The 16,424-nt window shown below is 42.5% G+C and overlaps 1 protein-coding gene across 5 annotated transcripts in view; it reads right to left on the reverse strand.

Annotated features, from left to right (window-relative positions):
• The window catches only part of SPTBN1 (spectrin beta, non-erythrocytic 1), a 212,672-nt gene that overhangs the window by 17,855 nt on the left and 178,393 nt on the right, over window positions 1-16,424 (reverse strand). For all 5 annotated transcript variants that reach the window (XR_013230365.1, XM_077334177.1, XM_077334207.1 and 2 more), the window contains 8 exons: window positions 15,966-16,244; window positions 14,177-14,307; window positions 9,338-9,542; window positions 7,504-7,878; window positions 6,544-6,788; window positions 2,938-3,076; window positions 2,294-2,378; window positions 415-611 (listed from right to left, as the gene is read on the reverse strand). Coding sequence is in view for 4 of the 5 variants with exons in the window: in XM_077334177.1 (XP_077190292.1) it covers window positions 415-611; window positions 2,294-2,378; window positions 2,938-3,076; window positions 6,544-6,788; window positions 7,504-7,878; window positions 9,338-9,542; window positions 14,177-14,307; window positions 15,966-16,244 (1,656 nt within the window). In the remaining variant the exon portion in view is untranslated. The remainder of the gene's footprint in view (window positions 1-414; window positions 612-2,293; window positions 2,379-2,937; window positions 3,077-6,543; window positions 6,789-7,503; window positions 7,879-9,337; window positions 9,543-14,176; window positions 14,308-15,965; window positions 16,245-16,424) is intronic.

The following is a 16,424-nucleotide window of genomic DNA, read 5'->3' on the forward strand; positions in this document are numbered from 1 at the left end:
ACCACCAAGGGAAATTGTTTGTTGGAAGTCATCCCGAGGCCATTTGGAGAGGGGCAGCCTATTCTCTTAAAAATAAATAAATAATATATAGTGGAGACTTGAATTGATGACTTCTTAGCTCATCATCTCTGTCACTGAAGTGTGCCAGGTCTCAGGTTAAGATCTGAGAGCACGAAAGGAGAGGAAAGTCACCTGAGTGGGGGTGGGGGGTGGGATTACAATTCAAGAAAAATAGAACCTATTGCCTAACTACACATGAGAAAACAAGTAAGCATTCTAAGAAAACTGCTTGTTATGAGTACATCCAAGTCATCCATACGATGGGGAAAGCATGTTAAACATTGTCTTCAAACACTGAGGACCACATGAAAATAAATTGAGCTGAAGTTTTAAAAAAGGTTCCTTGTGGCTCACCGTAGTAAGTCTTTCAAGTGCTGCAAATCTCTCATCCCAAGTAGCTGCCGATTTCTCAAAGGCCTCGTGCCTCTTGATGAGTTTTTCTACCTCATCCACGCTCTGCCCGATCTCGCGGCTCGACAGGTATGGCTCCTGCCCTAGCAGCCAGGCCTCGGCAACGCTGGCATCCCTTGAAAACTGGTGTACCTCCAAAACTAAGCAAACACAAGAAACCAATCAATGTTTAGGCCAGTAAATGTCACATCATTGTGTTTCCATTTATTATGATAGCTCATGTTCTTTTTCTTTAAAAAGCCAGCTTCCTTGCTGTGAACTTTGCTCCCACCCCACAGTAATTTCTTCAGCTCCTGGTTTACTAGGGCAAGCCACAACCAGACAATTGAAACGTCCTGAAGTAACTCTATCACAAGGCTATCTGAGGTGAGCACATGAAATCAGCTCCGTTGATTATACTGACTGCACTGGTTCCTGCTAAGGGCACCTACCAGCGGCTACAGACATGAGTGGAAGCAGGCCGTGTATGGAGCAGGAGTGCTGGAGATGTCCACTCAGTGAGAGCTACCTGACACGACCTGAAGCCATGGGTGCTACATTTAGAAAACCTCCCACCCTGCCTTTATGCTGAATTTGTCTATGGCACATTTCTCTTCTTAACTACACAGATGCTGTTATGTATGTTACTGTACTGGCCTAAAGACTGTCAGTGTTCACAGATGAGTCAAGGCCTGTTTGCAACATCCAGGAAAATGTTTAGATCATTGTCACCTTTTACTAACACATCAGCATTCACAAGTGAAAAGGGTTCCCACGTGTAGACTTCCATTTGATGCCTCCTAATAATCACTGCTATGTGCTTAAAAACCCTGAAATTATTTTGGACTTACCATGTCAGGTTTTTAAAAAGGTCATATGTAAAGGATGATAATTGTCTCTGACTTTCAATGTAGAAAGTGTGTTTATACATGTGTGTAAATGTGCATGCACACGCACACGCACACATAGACACACACTCTCTTTGCATTTATCTGTAGGAAAAAAGAGCTAATTTGAAGATATCAACTCATGTTCTTTTCCTTATGTTATTGCTCTGCATTTGTTTTCATACTGTCTTAGGATTCAAGTCTAGTAGCACCTCAGAGACCAACAAGATTTTTGGCATATGAGCTTCCAAGAATCCTAGCGCCCTTTGTCAGGGCTTTGACTCTTGAAAGGTTATACCACAAAAATCTTCTTGGTCTTCCTAGATTTGAATCTAGCTCTTCAGCCACAGTTTAACACAGCTACCCTCTGAAACAACTTCATCTTTGTGTTCCTGTGTTCCTGTACGAGCATTTTATTTTTCTCTTTCCCCCATCTTTTTAATGACTGTCATAAATTTTACTAACAGCTGAAATCCAGGTGGGTAGCCATGTTGGTTCAGAGCAGCAGAAAAAAGTTTGAGCCCAGTGGCACCTTTAAGACCAAAGTTTTATTCTGGGTATTAACTTTGGTCCGTGTGCACACTTTTTCAGAAATCCAGTTCAAATGTGGGTGAAGCACCCATTTGTGTAAATAATTTCATGAGTGGGCTGACCATGGTACACTAGGTATTATCACTTAGGATAAAAATGTGCAAAAGGACTTTCACTGCCTAGGAAAATGACCAGTTAAGCTCAAACAGCCAATGTGGTGCAATAGTTCCGAGTGTCAGACTAAGTTCAAATCTCCCAAACTGGGCCAGTCACACATGCCCAGCCTAACCTTTCACACAGGGTTGTTGATAGGATAAAATGGAAGAGAAGAGAATGGTAGTAATCGCTTTGGATCCTCACTAGGGAGGAAGCCAGGGTATAAAGGTAGATAATAAACAGCCCAAAAGACAGAAAAGGACGCTTACTCAATCTCAGCCACTCCCATCTGTCTTCCCACTTGTCAATCATTTCTTTTCTCTTCTCTGTCAGCTGCAACAGCTTTTCTTTGATCTGAAGAGCAAAAGGATGGAATGTTAGGCCTATGCTTCTTATAGCCACTGATCATCGTGCTTGTTCTTAAGGCTCCTGGACCCTGACAACATCATTAGGAGACACCTGCTACTTTTCAGAAACTTGAAAAGATACACCTCCAGGCTTTCTTCTGTGCAGATCTTCAAATATAGAGCGACCATAAATAAACTACAGCAAACATTAAAAGAAACTAGATTTTGTTCTTCAGAGATGAAGGATGCCTCTTGTTTAGTCTGTAGTTCCCAGAGGGTCAAGCAGTAATGAAAAAATGTTATTTGGCCAATATTAATGTCAGAATTACAAAAAACAAAAACAAAATCTTTTGCCATGCTTAATATTAACTCTTGTAAATGGGGAGCAAAAACAAGGCAAATAATATTTTTAATAAGTAATAGTTATGTTGTAACATCTTTGGAGGATATTGTAAAAAGGCTTGGTGAATAAAGAAGATGATTCAATTAGCACAGATGGCTGTGACACAGTAATCCTGATGCATTTCTAGGCTGCTGCTGTCATGTAGAGAGAGAAATCGCCAAACCTCTTCTGATGCGTAGTGTTTCCGCGCCAGCAAAGATTTGCCCAGCTCAATGCAGGTCGTAAAACTGTCATTTCGAGCATCTATTTCTGCTTTGATCCCCTGGTGGTTGTTCATCAGCAGTTCCACAGATGAAACATCCCTACAACAGGCAACAGTCACAGTCATACATAGTCTTACAAGTACATTATTATAACAAAGGATTCTCCAAAATCCATGTCCAGCTCGCCACTATTCATGGAAGGTGAATCATGCAAGTTCTTCTGATGTGGAATTGAGTACACAATATGCATCAATGAACAAGCTCGGCTTCTTTGTGCTCCCATTTCTGATACAAAAGTGAGCTTCTAACCCTCATAGCTGAGAACATGAAAATGTACATACAGTGTATATACAAAACCCAACTGTACAAGAAGCCCATGGTGTATTTCTACTAGCCCCTCACTAGCAATCTGTTTTCTTACTTTAAGCCTGGCTTTGCTTTGAAGATAATTTAGGATATGCTAAGTTTACTAAAGCAGAATCCAAAAGGGAAGGCTATAAGAACCATGTCAGAGAGTAGATGCATCTGAGACACTGCAGATGTTGAAACAAGGAAGAACAATTTGGGAAACCTGTGGCTGACTGTTAAATTATGATTAAACAATGTTATCCGCAGTTATATTGGGGTTTTGGGGTTAGGGCTAACAGACAGTAAGATGTGTGACATTGGTAGGTAAGAAAAACTTATTTGTCTGATCTTGCACGCATCCATTCAAACCGCTCTGAGACACTGATACGCACACAAATAAGCATTCACTTGCTATGTCCACACAGCTTATGGAACTCTGGCATGTTTCAGTTGTATGTATAGCAGTGGGCATGGAAGCAGCACATGCCAATCCTGGATCGTCTATTGTGTTATGACTACATTCTGAGTGCTTGTGAGTGCATGAAAAGAGTGCATGAAAGAATAAGTGAGGCCTTTGCTGCCAACATTGTTTAAAAAAAAATCAATCCTGGTTGACACCTAGTTCTCCCTGAGATGGTAAACCTGTATATCAACATCAGTTTGGTCTGTAGGTGGAACCATTCTACACATTGAAAACTAGCCCACCAGAGACAAGGTTAGGGTAAAATCCTTCTCCCTGGCATCCACAGGATTTTTTGTTGTTGTTGTTGTTGTTCAAAGATAATTTTGTTGGGTTTGGAGAAGTGTTTGATAATATAAGCCCCAATTCTGTAGTGTGACAAAGCACAGTCAAGGCACAAGGTAACCAATTCAGTAAAAACAGAAAAAATTGAAAGTAAGAAAAGAAGGCCGGGGAGGGGGGGGCACGGTACTACAAAACCTAAAAATAGGAGTACTTCTGTTTGCACTTGCGCAGAAATGTCCTTCATGCAACTCAAACGCCAAGGCAGCAGGGGGAGGAACAATAGTTTTGTCTTCTAGAATCATAGAGTTGGAAGGGACCTCCTGGGTCATCTAGTCCAACCCCCTGCACTATGCAGGACACTCACAACCCTATCACTCATCCACTGTAACCTGCCACCCCCCTGAACCTTCACTGAATCAGCCTCTCCATCAGATGGCTACCCAGCCTCTGTTCAAAAATCTTCAAAGATGGAGAACCCACCACCTCCTGAGGAAGCCTATTCCACTAAGAAACTGCTCTGTCAGGAACTTCTTCCGGATGTTTAGATGGACTTTATTTTGCATTAATTTCATCCCATTGATTCTGGTCTTTCCCTCCAGGGCAAAAGAGAACAACTCTGCTCAATCATCTATATGGTGACTTTTTCAATACTTGAAGATGGCTATCAGGTCCCCTCTCAGCCTACCAGACCAAACTCCCCCAACCTTTCCTCTCTAAACCCCTTACCATTTTTGTTGCCCTCCTCTGGACATGCTCCAGTTTGTCTATTGGCAATTGGAGAAAAAGATGACTAGGCTGGAAGGAACCTTGGGTGCCACTAGAGGAGTGGGACCTATCTCAAGTTCCAGAGCTCTAAAAAGGCAGCCAGGAACCAACTGAGAGTTGGCTGGGACTGGCCGAGGTGGCAGGAGTTCAGGCTGAAATCAGGCAGCCTGCAAAAATGAGGCAGCCATGGTGAAGCAGCCTCTAAGTGGAGAGAGAAGGAGAGAGAGAAAGACGGGGTTCGGGAGAGTCCTGTGGAAGCCACATGGTTCCGAACTGGCAACAGTAGGACAGAGGTGTGCCCGCCAGCTGCAGTGAAGACCAACAGAGGCTAGAGAAGGCCTGGGGATAGTGGCAGCAGTAGGACAGGTTGGAAGTGGGGGGAATGCCCACCATCTTCCATAAGAGCTGAAGTGCTTGCAGGGCAGCAAGAAAGCCCTGGTAGACAACAGCCCTCCACAGAACGATAAGTACTTGGGAGGTAGAGACTGGGGAGGCAAGCAGGTGTGGAGCCACCCCCCCCCCCAATTCTGGAATGCAGTGAGGCAAGTAGATGTGTATGAGGGGGAGGGGGGCAGGAGAAAAGGAATGACAGTGTGTGTGTTTGGGGGAGAAGAAGTGACAGCATGAGTGAAGTGAAATGGGGGGGAAAGGCAAAAAAAGGAATAACTGTGTATGTGGGAATGGCTGAAATGGGGGAAAAGAGTGACAGCAGCACAGAGAAGGAGTGACAGTAGTGTGTGTGTGTGGGTGATATTGAAGCCAAGGCTGAAATGGAAGACAACAGACAAAAATAGAGAGGTGGAATGACAGTAGCTGCAATACCGGGGGAAGAATGTCAATAGCCATGGCTGCAAAGGAAAGAGAGACAGAAACAGAGAGAAGAAATGACAGTAGGAGGAGGGAGGCAGTGGCGAGGTGAATGGGATAGCTTCCCCCTGCAAATTCCTTACAGGTCCTCACCTGTCATATCTTATTCCCAAGGAAGTGGTCATGGAATTACAGCATGTGACAGACAGGCTAGGTTCAATCTCTCTCTAAGAGCAACCAATGAGAGTGGATGGAATATTAAGAGACGGAGACTTGAAAAACAGCAATTGAAAAATGATAGGGTTAGCCAGAGAGAGAAACTGACAGCTTGAGGACTGAAGTGAAAAGGGTTTTGTTCTGACTGAAGGGAATCATATAGAAGAGCTGCTTGGAACAGGCTGAAAAAAGTAAATTTGTAACTGAAGGATCACCACTGTAGGAATAGGACCTCAGTTTAAAAGTTCCATGGAAATGAAATGTTTCTTAGATTTTACATTCCTTGGTGTTTTGTTTTTATAAAAATGAGGGTCTTGTTTTGATTAACCCTGTGGGCTGCAAGTTTAAGGAAAAGAAAAACACATAAACAATGTAATACCTCATATTACAGACTATGAATGATGGCTGTGAGTAACTGCAACAGTGTTTGAGCCCCAATCCTAATAGTTCTGTGTGTGCAAGGGCTAGGCTAGGCTCTCCTGTCTATGGCTGTCTCTAGGAGTTTGAGAGAGGAGCTAAGGTGCAAGATGGCCATGACTCTCTGTAGATTTTAAAAGCGACAAGAAAGACAAGGGGGCTGGTGAGTGTGACATTGTGACCATAACCTGAAGAGAGGATGTAGAGGGTGCGAGGCACGCTATGAGAAAGGGCACCCCACATTACAAACCTGACAGCACCCCATTACCTTGGTTTCTCTTGGGCTTCAATCTGACGAATGACATCTTCCATCCAAAGCATGAGATCACGGACCATGCTGAAAAAGCGGAACTTGTCCCCTGTGTCTACTAGCCGGACCCTGCGCCCCTCACAGGCATCAAGCAACGACTTCCATGCTTCCAAAACTTCATTTTCACGCCGCTGGATGTCATCGGCCTTGTCTCCGGCATAGGCTGACTGAAGGCGGGCGGCATCCTCTTGTAGCTGTCTCACCTACAGCAAAAGAGAAACATCTTAGCCCCAACTACTGATTGGTCTGGCACCCAAGATTGCTGTGCCAGCATGTATGGGAGCATGGAAAAACCACAGAATGTGATAGTGGAAAGAAAATTCAGCTTCTTGAGAATCTTGGCATCTCATTTAAAAACACTTCATGTTTTTAGCTTTTGAGACTACTGATATGGCACTAGCTCAAATCTCTGGAAGCTGGTTTGCTGAACATTTCCAGAGATTAGGGGGAAAGTTTCAGAGCTCAATATAGCTCTTTTATTCCTTCCGTGACTAGTGGAGAAGAATAAATTATGCAAAATAAGAGAAGTCATGCAAATTTGCCTAATATGAACAGACTGGAGAACTAGGACCAGCAAAGGGTCGCATTTTTTAAAGCATTCTGAGAACGCTGACCATAATGTTACATACGGAGATTTGGCAAAGGGTTTCCATTGCATCACTTAAACATTATCTTCTATGTCAAGGCATGCCCAGATCATTTCTAATGGGCAGACAGGCCACTGGGGTTCAGATTCTTAGATTCCCTTTTCTTTTATTGCAGCAAGCAATGGTTTACAATGGTTTACTTTTTATCTGAAGGACATCAGCACAAGGCAACAGAAAAAGCCAACAAATCCGAGTAATGGTGAAATCTTTTCACTGCCCAATACTGTGTAGTTTCTTGCCTTTGTGAGACTCTGATAAAACAACTGCACACCTGTGTTCCTAAGGCCTGAATGTCATGTTCGAAAGTCGTATGCATTCTCTGTAAGGTCTCCACTGTGTTCTGATCCCTCCCAAGCTCCTCAGGCAATTTCTTGTGTTTGTCCTGTATTCTTCCAAAGATCTCCTTGGCATCATGATAAAATTTGTGCAGTTCATAAGAGGCCGCTAGGATCTGTGTTCTCGTGTCAATGAGTTCCAGGAGGTCAGCCCAAGCCTCGTTAAGACCATCCTTCCATTCGGCAATAGTGGCAGCATCCGAATGTCCAGAATTGATAAGCTCATCTGCCATGTGGTTGACGGTATCCACACGTTCCTGTCCAATGTTTCCAGTGTCTCGGGCAAACTCACGGAAGCGCTCTTGCAACATCTAGAAAGGGAAAGGAGTGGTAAATGTAGCCTGCATGAAAAATTCAACAAATGATTACATTACCACGTGTTGAAAAGGAGTCAAACATGCAGTATGTATTACCGGGAAGCATACATGCATTCATGAATATAATATTTATGAATTTAGGCAAATTGTAAGTGGGTGGTCAGGAAGGGATGTGTCAGTGTTTGTCTCTTGTGGCCCTTCCTTGCATACCCAGGGAACTGCTGATCTCCACTGTGGGATGGTAGTGAATTTCCTCCAGGCCAGGTTGGATTCTGGAGATTTTTGGTGGGAGGGGAGATCATTTGAGCATGAAATTGGGGTCACTGTGGGTAGGCAGGTAGTTGTGAGTTCCTGCATTGTGCAATTGGTTGGACTAGATGACCCTGGAGGTCCCTTGCAGCTCTATGTTTCTATGATTTTATAATCTTTATCTATATCCCCAACTGTGTCTCATTACTATTCAATACTGTGTTGCAAACATAGGCCAGGTCCCAACCAGCTAAAGTGGCACTCAGTCCCTGGCTGGTACAGAAGAACTGCTACTGCCAAATACAACCTCACTCCTAGCAACTTAAAGCCATTCCAGATAAGGAGAAATGCCTGAGAAAAATGCTCAGAATTATGGAATGTTCATCAAATATACAGTGGTGTGTGTTTGCCCTGTAAAGACAATGCGTAATAGATAGTGCTATGTTACTCTCTTCCAATCTTAGCAAACAATAGGTTGCCACATTGTCATATAATAGAGTTGACACTGATTAGGGTAATTTTGGATAGCAATGAAACTATTCTCATGAAAATTGGGTTTACAAAAAAAGACAGAGAGTTCTGGAGCACTGATAGAATACACTCCCAGGAATGTACCACACCCAGAAATGAATGATCAATTGGAAAAAGGTCTATAAAGTATTTGAATGTTTACTACAAAGTACTGAGATATCGCAAGATCAGAGTCTTACTGCCCAACAGAATAGCCTTTGGGACACTATTTGGGTGAGAAAGTGGTGTAGAAATGTTTTAAATAGATAAATAAATAAATAAAAATTCCTTGTGACACATAATTCCAGCTTAAGCAGAGTTACAATTTTGAAGTCTATTAGAATGACACTGTGATCCTAGGTTCCATCTGCCTAAAAATCAGCACCAAGAGTAGCTTTGAAATTGATCCACTCTAAAATACAAAGAGAGGCCAGAGAAAATTAAAATCAGGAGAGAGAAAAAATCTAAATATTTATTAGTACACTTTTGCCCTATCAGAGCAGTTCTATTTCTTCCGATGAAATGATTAATTTTTTAAAGCCAAGGGGATTGCAAGTTTTGGTTTAGGTTACTGGTTTTGGACCAGTATGTCCATTAGTGTATTTTAGCCACAAGGATTATAAAAGGTGCAATTAGCTTACTAATATACAAAAAGTAAAACAAAAGGTGAAATCAGACAGTGGAGATATCTTACAGTCACGTGTTCATAATCCTGTCCCAGTTCGTGGGACCCAGCCACAACTTCCCTTTCTGCAATCCACTGCTCCAAGTCATCCACCTCACGGTTCAGCTGGAATAATCGGTGCCTCTCATCCAGCTTGCCCCTCCTTTCCTCTGCCAGGTCTTTCAACCCTGCATACAACTTGTCCACCTTGGACTGCCGCATGCTGATACGTTCACTAGGGAAAAGAAAAAGACAGTTAACACTAAGGGTGTGCTAAACAAAAAACAAACAACACAATATTTTTTGGGTTTGGGTATACAGAATTTGAAAAATAGCAGCATTTCCAAGTATGCTCCAATCTCAATACTGGGATGCTCGAACCCCAATTCAGGAATCCTGAATATTTTGGGCTCCATGAAGAGTAGTATAATCAATGGTCCCCATAGGCTATAATTTGGTGCTATCTGTGGCCCTGGGAAGGCTGTTTTTGAGGTAGCGGCACCAGATTTGCAGCATAACTGTTGGTGCCTCTCCTCAAAAAACAAGTTTGAAAAATATTGGATAAGGGAGTCCAATTCTAGTGGCCCCCAAATAAGGTACCCCATCCTCCATTGTTTTCAATAGAGGGGGGAAAGGCATTTAAATTTTAAAGGGAACAGAGTTCCTTTAAAATTTAAATACCTTTTGCAAGCTGTGGCAGCAGTGCAGGTGAACTATGAAGACATTTAAAGGGCTCGCAGTTCCAAAGGCATTTAAAGAGACTGAAAGCTCTTTAAATGAACAAATTATGGTTATCCAGCAATACAAAAAAATCCTGAATATTTTTTGGATTTTTTCAGACTTGACAATTTTGGATAGCAAAAAATGTCAAAATCTATAGCTGGATGAATTAATACCTTAAACCCCCCAAAAACTGATAAGGTATTTTTGAGGTTTTTTCTGGCTCTGATCAGCCGAATGCACACTCTTAGACAACACCAGTCCTGTGTATATATTTAGTGTTCAAAAAAAAAAGGGGGGGGGAAGCAAAACCAAATGAACACTAAAGAAAAGTGTCACTTTTAGTATATTCAGTCAATCTTTGAAGCCTGGTGAAAATGAAAACGTGTGGGAGGTGAAGAATGTCCTCTAGAGGTTGCTATAGCTACACTTACTTCAGCAGCTCATGCCATTGATTGGGTGTGGCTGTCCGGTTGCTTTGAATAAGTTCTAATCAGCAGAACTAGTCTCTGATCCCTGTAAAATGCATGTTCCTGGCTCTGTACTTTTTATTATTCTCTGTGTTTCATCTAAGTTATTATTAATTTGTTACATTTGTCCCTCTTTTCCCTGCTAAGGAACTCAGGGCAGAATATATTGTCACCTCTCCATTATCTTTGCAACAACACTATAAGATTGCAAGACTGAATGACAGCAACTGGCCCCCTGTCGCCAAGTGGCCTTTGTGGCGAGCAAAGCATTGAACCCTTCTCATCCTTGTCTGAGTCCAAGTCTCTGGCCACAATGCCATGCCGTCTCTAACACATTAATCCACCAGTAGGCAGCTTCTTTCGTTCCTGGGGGGACTTCACTCTCCTCACAGTCTAGGCTGAATCGTATGTCAGTGGTGCAGGAGGTGGGATAGTTGGGTTCTACTCACTTTTGGTATTGGCAGGGGTTCCCAAAGCTGAATAAAGTAAAAAAGGAAATACAAATGCCTCATAAATTACCAGCTCATTTGCTGTATTTTAGGTTTATGAAGCAATCTCCCTGCCTCAATGCAGGTTAGCTGTCAGGAAGTTGAGAGTTTTCTTCTTTTATCCAGGAACAAACCCTTTGATTAAAGGAGTCTTATCTTGTTTAAAATTGGGGTGGGGAAGTGGAGGGCCTACAAACCATTTACATTTAACCGTAACTCACATTAAATTATGGCTGCTGGGTTCGACTCAGCCCAATTTAATATTTTATCCATTATATCATATTGGAATATCTAACCTCTCCCACCAACTGTATCGGATTGAAAGGTTTATCCCCCATCATCAGATACACCAGACTGACACTAAATAGATTTTTCTGCGAGATTAAGGGACCTCCCCCCCAGGTTCAGGGGACCCCCTGAAATCCCTGGATCTGAGGGAGAATCTTCCCCAAATTAAAAACAGCATTTCCTGCACATGCTGCATTGTCTCTGTCAAGGACTGCTCCTGGCTTGGCTGCAGTGGATGCTTGGAACCTTTCCAGGCCTGGTGGTGGCGGACACTGGGAACTGCTCCAGACCCTGCCGCAGTGGACAGGAGTCACTCTGTTTTCCAATTGGCACCCAGACTCCACTGTTGCTGCTGTTGGGCTCCCAGGTGAGTGATGGAGCCAAATTAAGATTGCATGAACATGCGGACATACTTGGGCACATGTCCCATCTTGCTGACAGGAGCCTTTCCATTGACATATGTGGATCAGATGAGTAACTACTTTTCTCTTTGTCATAGAAGCAAGGCAGTATCCCCGGAATTTGGTAGGGTTTACTCCTAAGGAGGGAGAAGACTGTACGCCAAGACTTGGAGCTGAATATTTATTGCGGCAAAGTAAATGTTTTAAAGCTGCTTTAGAAAATTCCTGTTCCCTTTTCCTCCAGAGTTTAAAGGCAACTGTCCCTGGAAGGATTTGAACTCAGCTACAGGAATAAGTAAAGCCCTGAATGTAGCTACCTTGGCTTGGTGACTCTTGTGGGCATGGCCCTGGAGGCATCTCGGAGAACGCTTTTCCAGGGCTTTTTACAAAGAAAATTTGGAATTTCACAAGGATTATTCCCACCCCCACAAGTTTTGCAGGCCTCTCACTTTATGTTTATTTCTGGGCTATCTTTGAGAGTCACAGGGAATTGGACATAAATCTATGTAATGACATTATAGTGAAATATAATAAAAATGCAAACTCTGGCTGATGAAATATAACAGTGTCTCCTTGCATACATCACTGACCTCCCAAAGCATGAAATAGCTAGCTTGGGACTTGGGAATTATCCCCACTTATCAACTAACCCAGGAATTCCCAATTTTTGTATTCTTCAGGGGTGCTCTGTTCTCTGGACAGGGGCTGGAAATGTATTTTGCTGAATAAATTGGCCTCCTCGTAATGCAACATTAGTCACTTTTAGCCCCACAGAGTAGTCACAGTCAAGGACTGCATGCAGTCACCAAGCATAGCATTAATGTGTACAAATCTAATAAAATAAGTAAACAAATGTACAAAAATGCACTTCACACTTATGTACAAACACTCTCGAATTCTTACAGCTTTAAAAACACTGATATTCTCCTTCCTGAGAGAACAGCAGTGGACAACATTTTTACCATGCTGTAGGCTTGATAAATTTGAGGAAGAGCTGGATCTGGCCAGTTTGTCCTGATTTCGGGAATTGATTCTCAGACAGCTAGGGTTGTTAACTGGAAAGACTGCCAGTGACTTTGGGAAAGCATGCACAAAGTTCATCAAAACTGACTCTCAGAAATCTCTGGGGATTTTTCTTTGAAGAGACAAGACTGGATAATGTGTTAAGCAACTTTCCAGTTCTAACCATCTAACTCGATGACATTTCTCATGATCCAGAGGAAGGATGTGAACTTGGCTCAGAGAGTCAGGATTTCCGCCAATGCTAAATGCTATTGATAAACAAATAATCCAAATCGCTGAAAGGCTTCTTCCGGTCTATGAGTTACAATTTCCATAGGAAGCCATTTTCTACAGATGCATCTCTTATTTCCTGTCCACCAAACAACAGTTTATGAACTCACAGATATGACCGAAGTTGCCAACAGAATACAACTCAAACAGTACACAGGCACACCCTGCTATTTTTGCTATATAGATTCTGGCATCATCTGCTAGAAGAGGATTAGAGAGATTCTGGGAAATAGGTGTCTCGTTCCTACTAGTCATCATTGGGAACCTCCATATTCAGCAGCAGTAAACCTCTGAATTACCACCTGAGAACATTCTTAAAATAGCTGCTCCAGCTTAGGAGAGGCTTTGAATTCTACCCCACTTTAGAGAATATCCCTCTTTGATTCAATTTACAATGCAATCCTAAAAAGTTACACCCCTCACACTGATTTCAATAAAATCAGAAAGATTTAATTATGTTTAAGATTGCATTGTTATTCATCACGCAACATTCAGAACTTATTTAATTGTCTTGTTGAGGTATAAAAGAACTCTCTGACTAGAGTCAGCTTGGTGTAGTGGTTAGGAGTGCGGATTTCTAATCTGGTAAACTGGTTTTGATTCCCCGCTCCTCCCCCACATGCAGCCAGCTGGGTGACCTTGGGTTCACCACAGCACTGATAAAGCTGTTCTGACCCAGCAGTAATATCAAGGCTCTCTCAGACTCACCTACCTCACAGGGTGTCTGTTGTAGGGAGAGGAAGGGAAAGGCAATTTTAAGCTGTTCTGAGACTCCTTCGGGTAGAGAAAAGTGGCATATAAGAACCAACACTTCTTCTTCTACACAGAAAATTCTTAAATTGTGGAATTCACTGCCAGGGAATGTAGTGATGACCATAGGCATAGATAGCTTTAAAAGGGGATTAGACAGATTCATGGAGGATTGGTCTATTAGTAGCTACAAATATAATGCCTAAAGGGAAACTCCATATCCAGAATTAGTAATCCTTTGAATACCAGCAACAGGAGATCGACATCAGGGGAAGGACTCTTTTGCTGGCCTTCTAGGTTAAATGTTAGGCTATTATGCAAGACAGGAGCTAGACAAGTTGGAGCACTGGTCTGATCCAGCAGGGCTCTTCTTATATTCTTATCCAGACTAGTACTTGCTATGACTGGGAAGAAAAGGCAAGCTGCAAATGAGGAAGAATGAACAAGGGCTACAATTACCTTTCTGGATGATTGTCTGCCACCAAAGTCCTGCTGGTTTTGGAAAGCTGGTGCACCGTTTCAGCATAGTCTTCCACGGCTTGCTCCAAAATCTGGTGTTTCTTCAGCATAGAAACGGCACTTTGTTCATCCTGAAGTGGCAAGAGAGAAAACATCACAATTCTTGTACTGCACAGAGTGCCGGAGAAAATCTCCCTGAAGTTGAAGCCAAAGATGGAAGATACTTCAAAGGAAAACAGTGCTGTCTACTGACTTGGTTTGATTCACTTTTTTGTTTTCTCTCACCTTCATGTCCAGAGCCCAGCACTCTAACCACTACCCCATGCTGGCTCTCCAATGTGTCTCCTATGCCGCTTCTGCCTCAGTAAGGTACAGGCAAATATAAGCAAGGAGGGAGAAGGGTTGCATATGCACTCATACAAGCACAGGGGTAGCATTACCAGATTCTTTGCCATGACCTGCAGCACACAAAAACCTTGTTTAAATCAGCAAGTCATTCTATATAGACAATCATTGGAGAAATATCATCAAAATTCATGTATTTTGAATAGAAATGCTTTGGACTTGGGATACCAATGTCTCTTTCTGATTTTGCAACTGAATATCTTCGAAGCAAATACCAAACCAAATGAATGAATGGTCCAGGAAAACTACAAGCCAAGGCAAACATAAAGAATGTATCCAAACCAAAAGGTAAATTGTGGTTAGCTGATAATTTCTACTTAGATTACAGGGCCCCCTGCCATAAATGTGTGTCAACCTGAAGAGGGTGGGATAAAATAAACTAAGTAGATGGTATATAGGGAGCCAATATAAGCCAATCTAACATTTTTATTATTATTTGAAATATTGTTTTCTTTCTTGTGCTGCTGCGCTATTTGGCTTAGCTGTATACCTGGGCATTTCCCAAACACACAGAAACGTGAAACACTCTGGTCATATCTGGGTGACAGCCAGTAGCCTTGTGCCATTAACAAAATCCCACTTAAGCTGTTCATGGAAGAATAAAAGTAGAACCATTAAACTGGACCGATAAAACTAAAAAGAGGCCCTATTAAAAGGCAGGTTCATTGCCTACATGGCCCAAGAATGTTTATCACTGGTTAAAGCTCTAATGCAAGCTGTCAAGATCCTTTTTTTTTGGGGGGGGGGGTCAGGCATTGAACAATTTTTTCTAAGAATCTGAACAATTTTGGTTTCTGCCAGACAGAAGTTGGCATGGTATCTGTTTCCCTTTAGCTCTTGGCTAAATTGTATGATAAACCCACCTACTTCACACCCTCATATATAACTGAGACTTTAAGTACATCTTATTGTTACATCCACCTGGCCTTCTTGTCAACATCATGTGATGTCCACGTGCAGCCATGATGTTAAAAAAAGCAGCATGTGTGCGACCTCCAGTACACATGCTTCCAGAATGTGTAGTCAATTTCCTGTTATTATCTGGGATTCTACCATGGATTTAACATGTGGGTGCCTTGTTTAGCATTTCATCCAGGTGTGGTCAGCCAACAATGGGGACAGAACATGTCCTTTTACCTCTCATTCTCCATTGCACAAAGGAGGGTGAACCGGTAATGTTATCATTGAATACAAAACCAAAAATATACGTTAGGATCTGTATTTATGTGAAGGAGTTTGGGATATTTAACAAATCTCAGCACCTTCACAAATCTGGCATTCTCAAGAATTCTTGGGATGAAGCCCTGACAAAGAATAGTTTCAAATAGGCATGAATTGATAAGGCAGACGTGATCTCATGCCCGTCCAGTTGGAAATTACCCACCTTGGCCTTCTCTTCTGACATCATGTACAGCTCCTGTTCGCTCATCCAGGCTTCGGCCTCTGCTGCATCAAAGTAGTACTGCTGGGCTTTGTGAGATTCCTCGAGGCGCTTGTGGCGTTTCTCTGTCTCCTCGATCAGGAGTTTCCACAGCTGCTGCAAGTCCGCAAGCCGCTGCTGGATTGCTTCGGCATTAAGGCTCTTATCTGCAACGATGTTTTGGCTCCTCTCAAAAATATCGTCGATGCGAGGCTGGTGTCCCTGAATTTCTTTCTGAAGTGTCTAATGTAGGGAAATTCAACACTCAGATGGGAAACAGATTATCGAACAAACTCTTCAGAAGAAAGACAATGGGATGTCACCCAAGAGGGAAAACTTCCAGAATACACTACAAGAAATCTGATTATTTTCTGACAGGAACAGCACACTTCTCAGTGCAGAGATATACATTTCAAGGGGTCA

This window comes from Paroedura picta, chromosome 1, assembly GCF_049243985.1.
Source record: "Paroedura picta isolate Pp20150507F chromosome 1, Ppicta_v3.0, whole genome shotgun sequence".
In the NCBI taxonomy this organism is placed as follows: Eukaryota; Metazoa; Chordata; class Lepidosauria; order Squamata; family Gekkonidae; genus Paroedura; species Paroedura picta.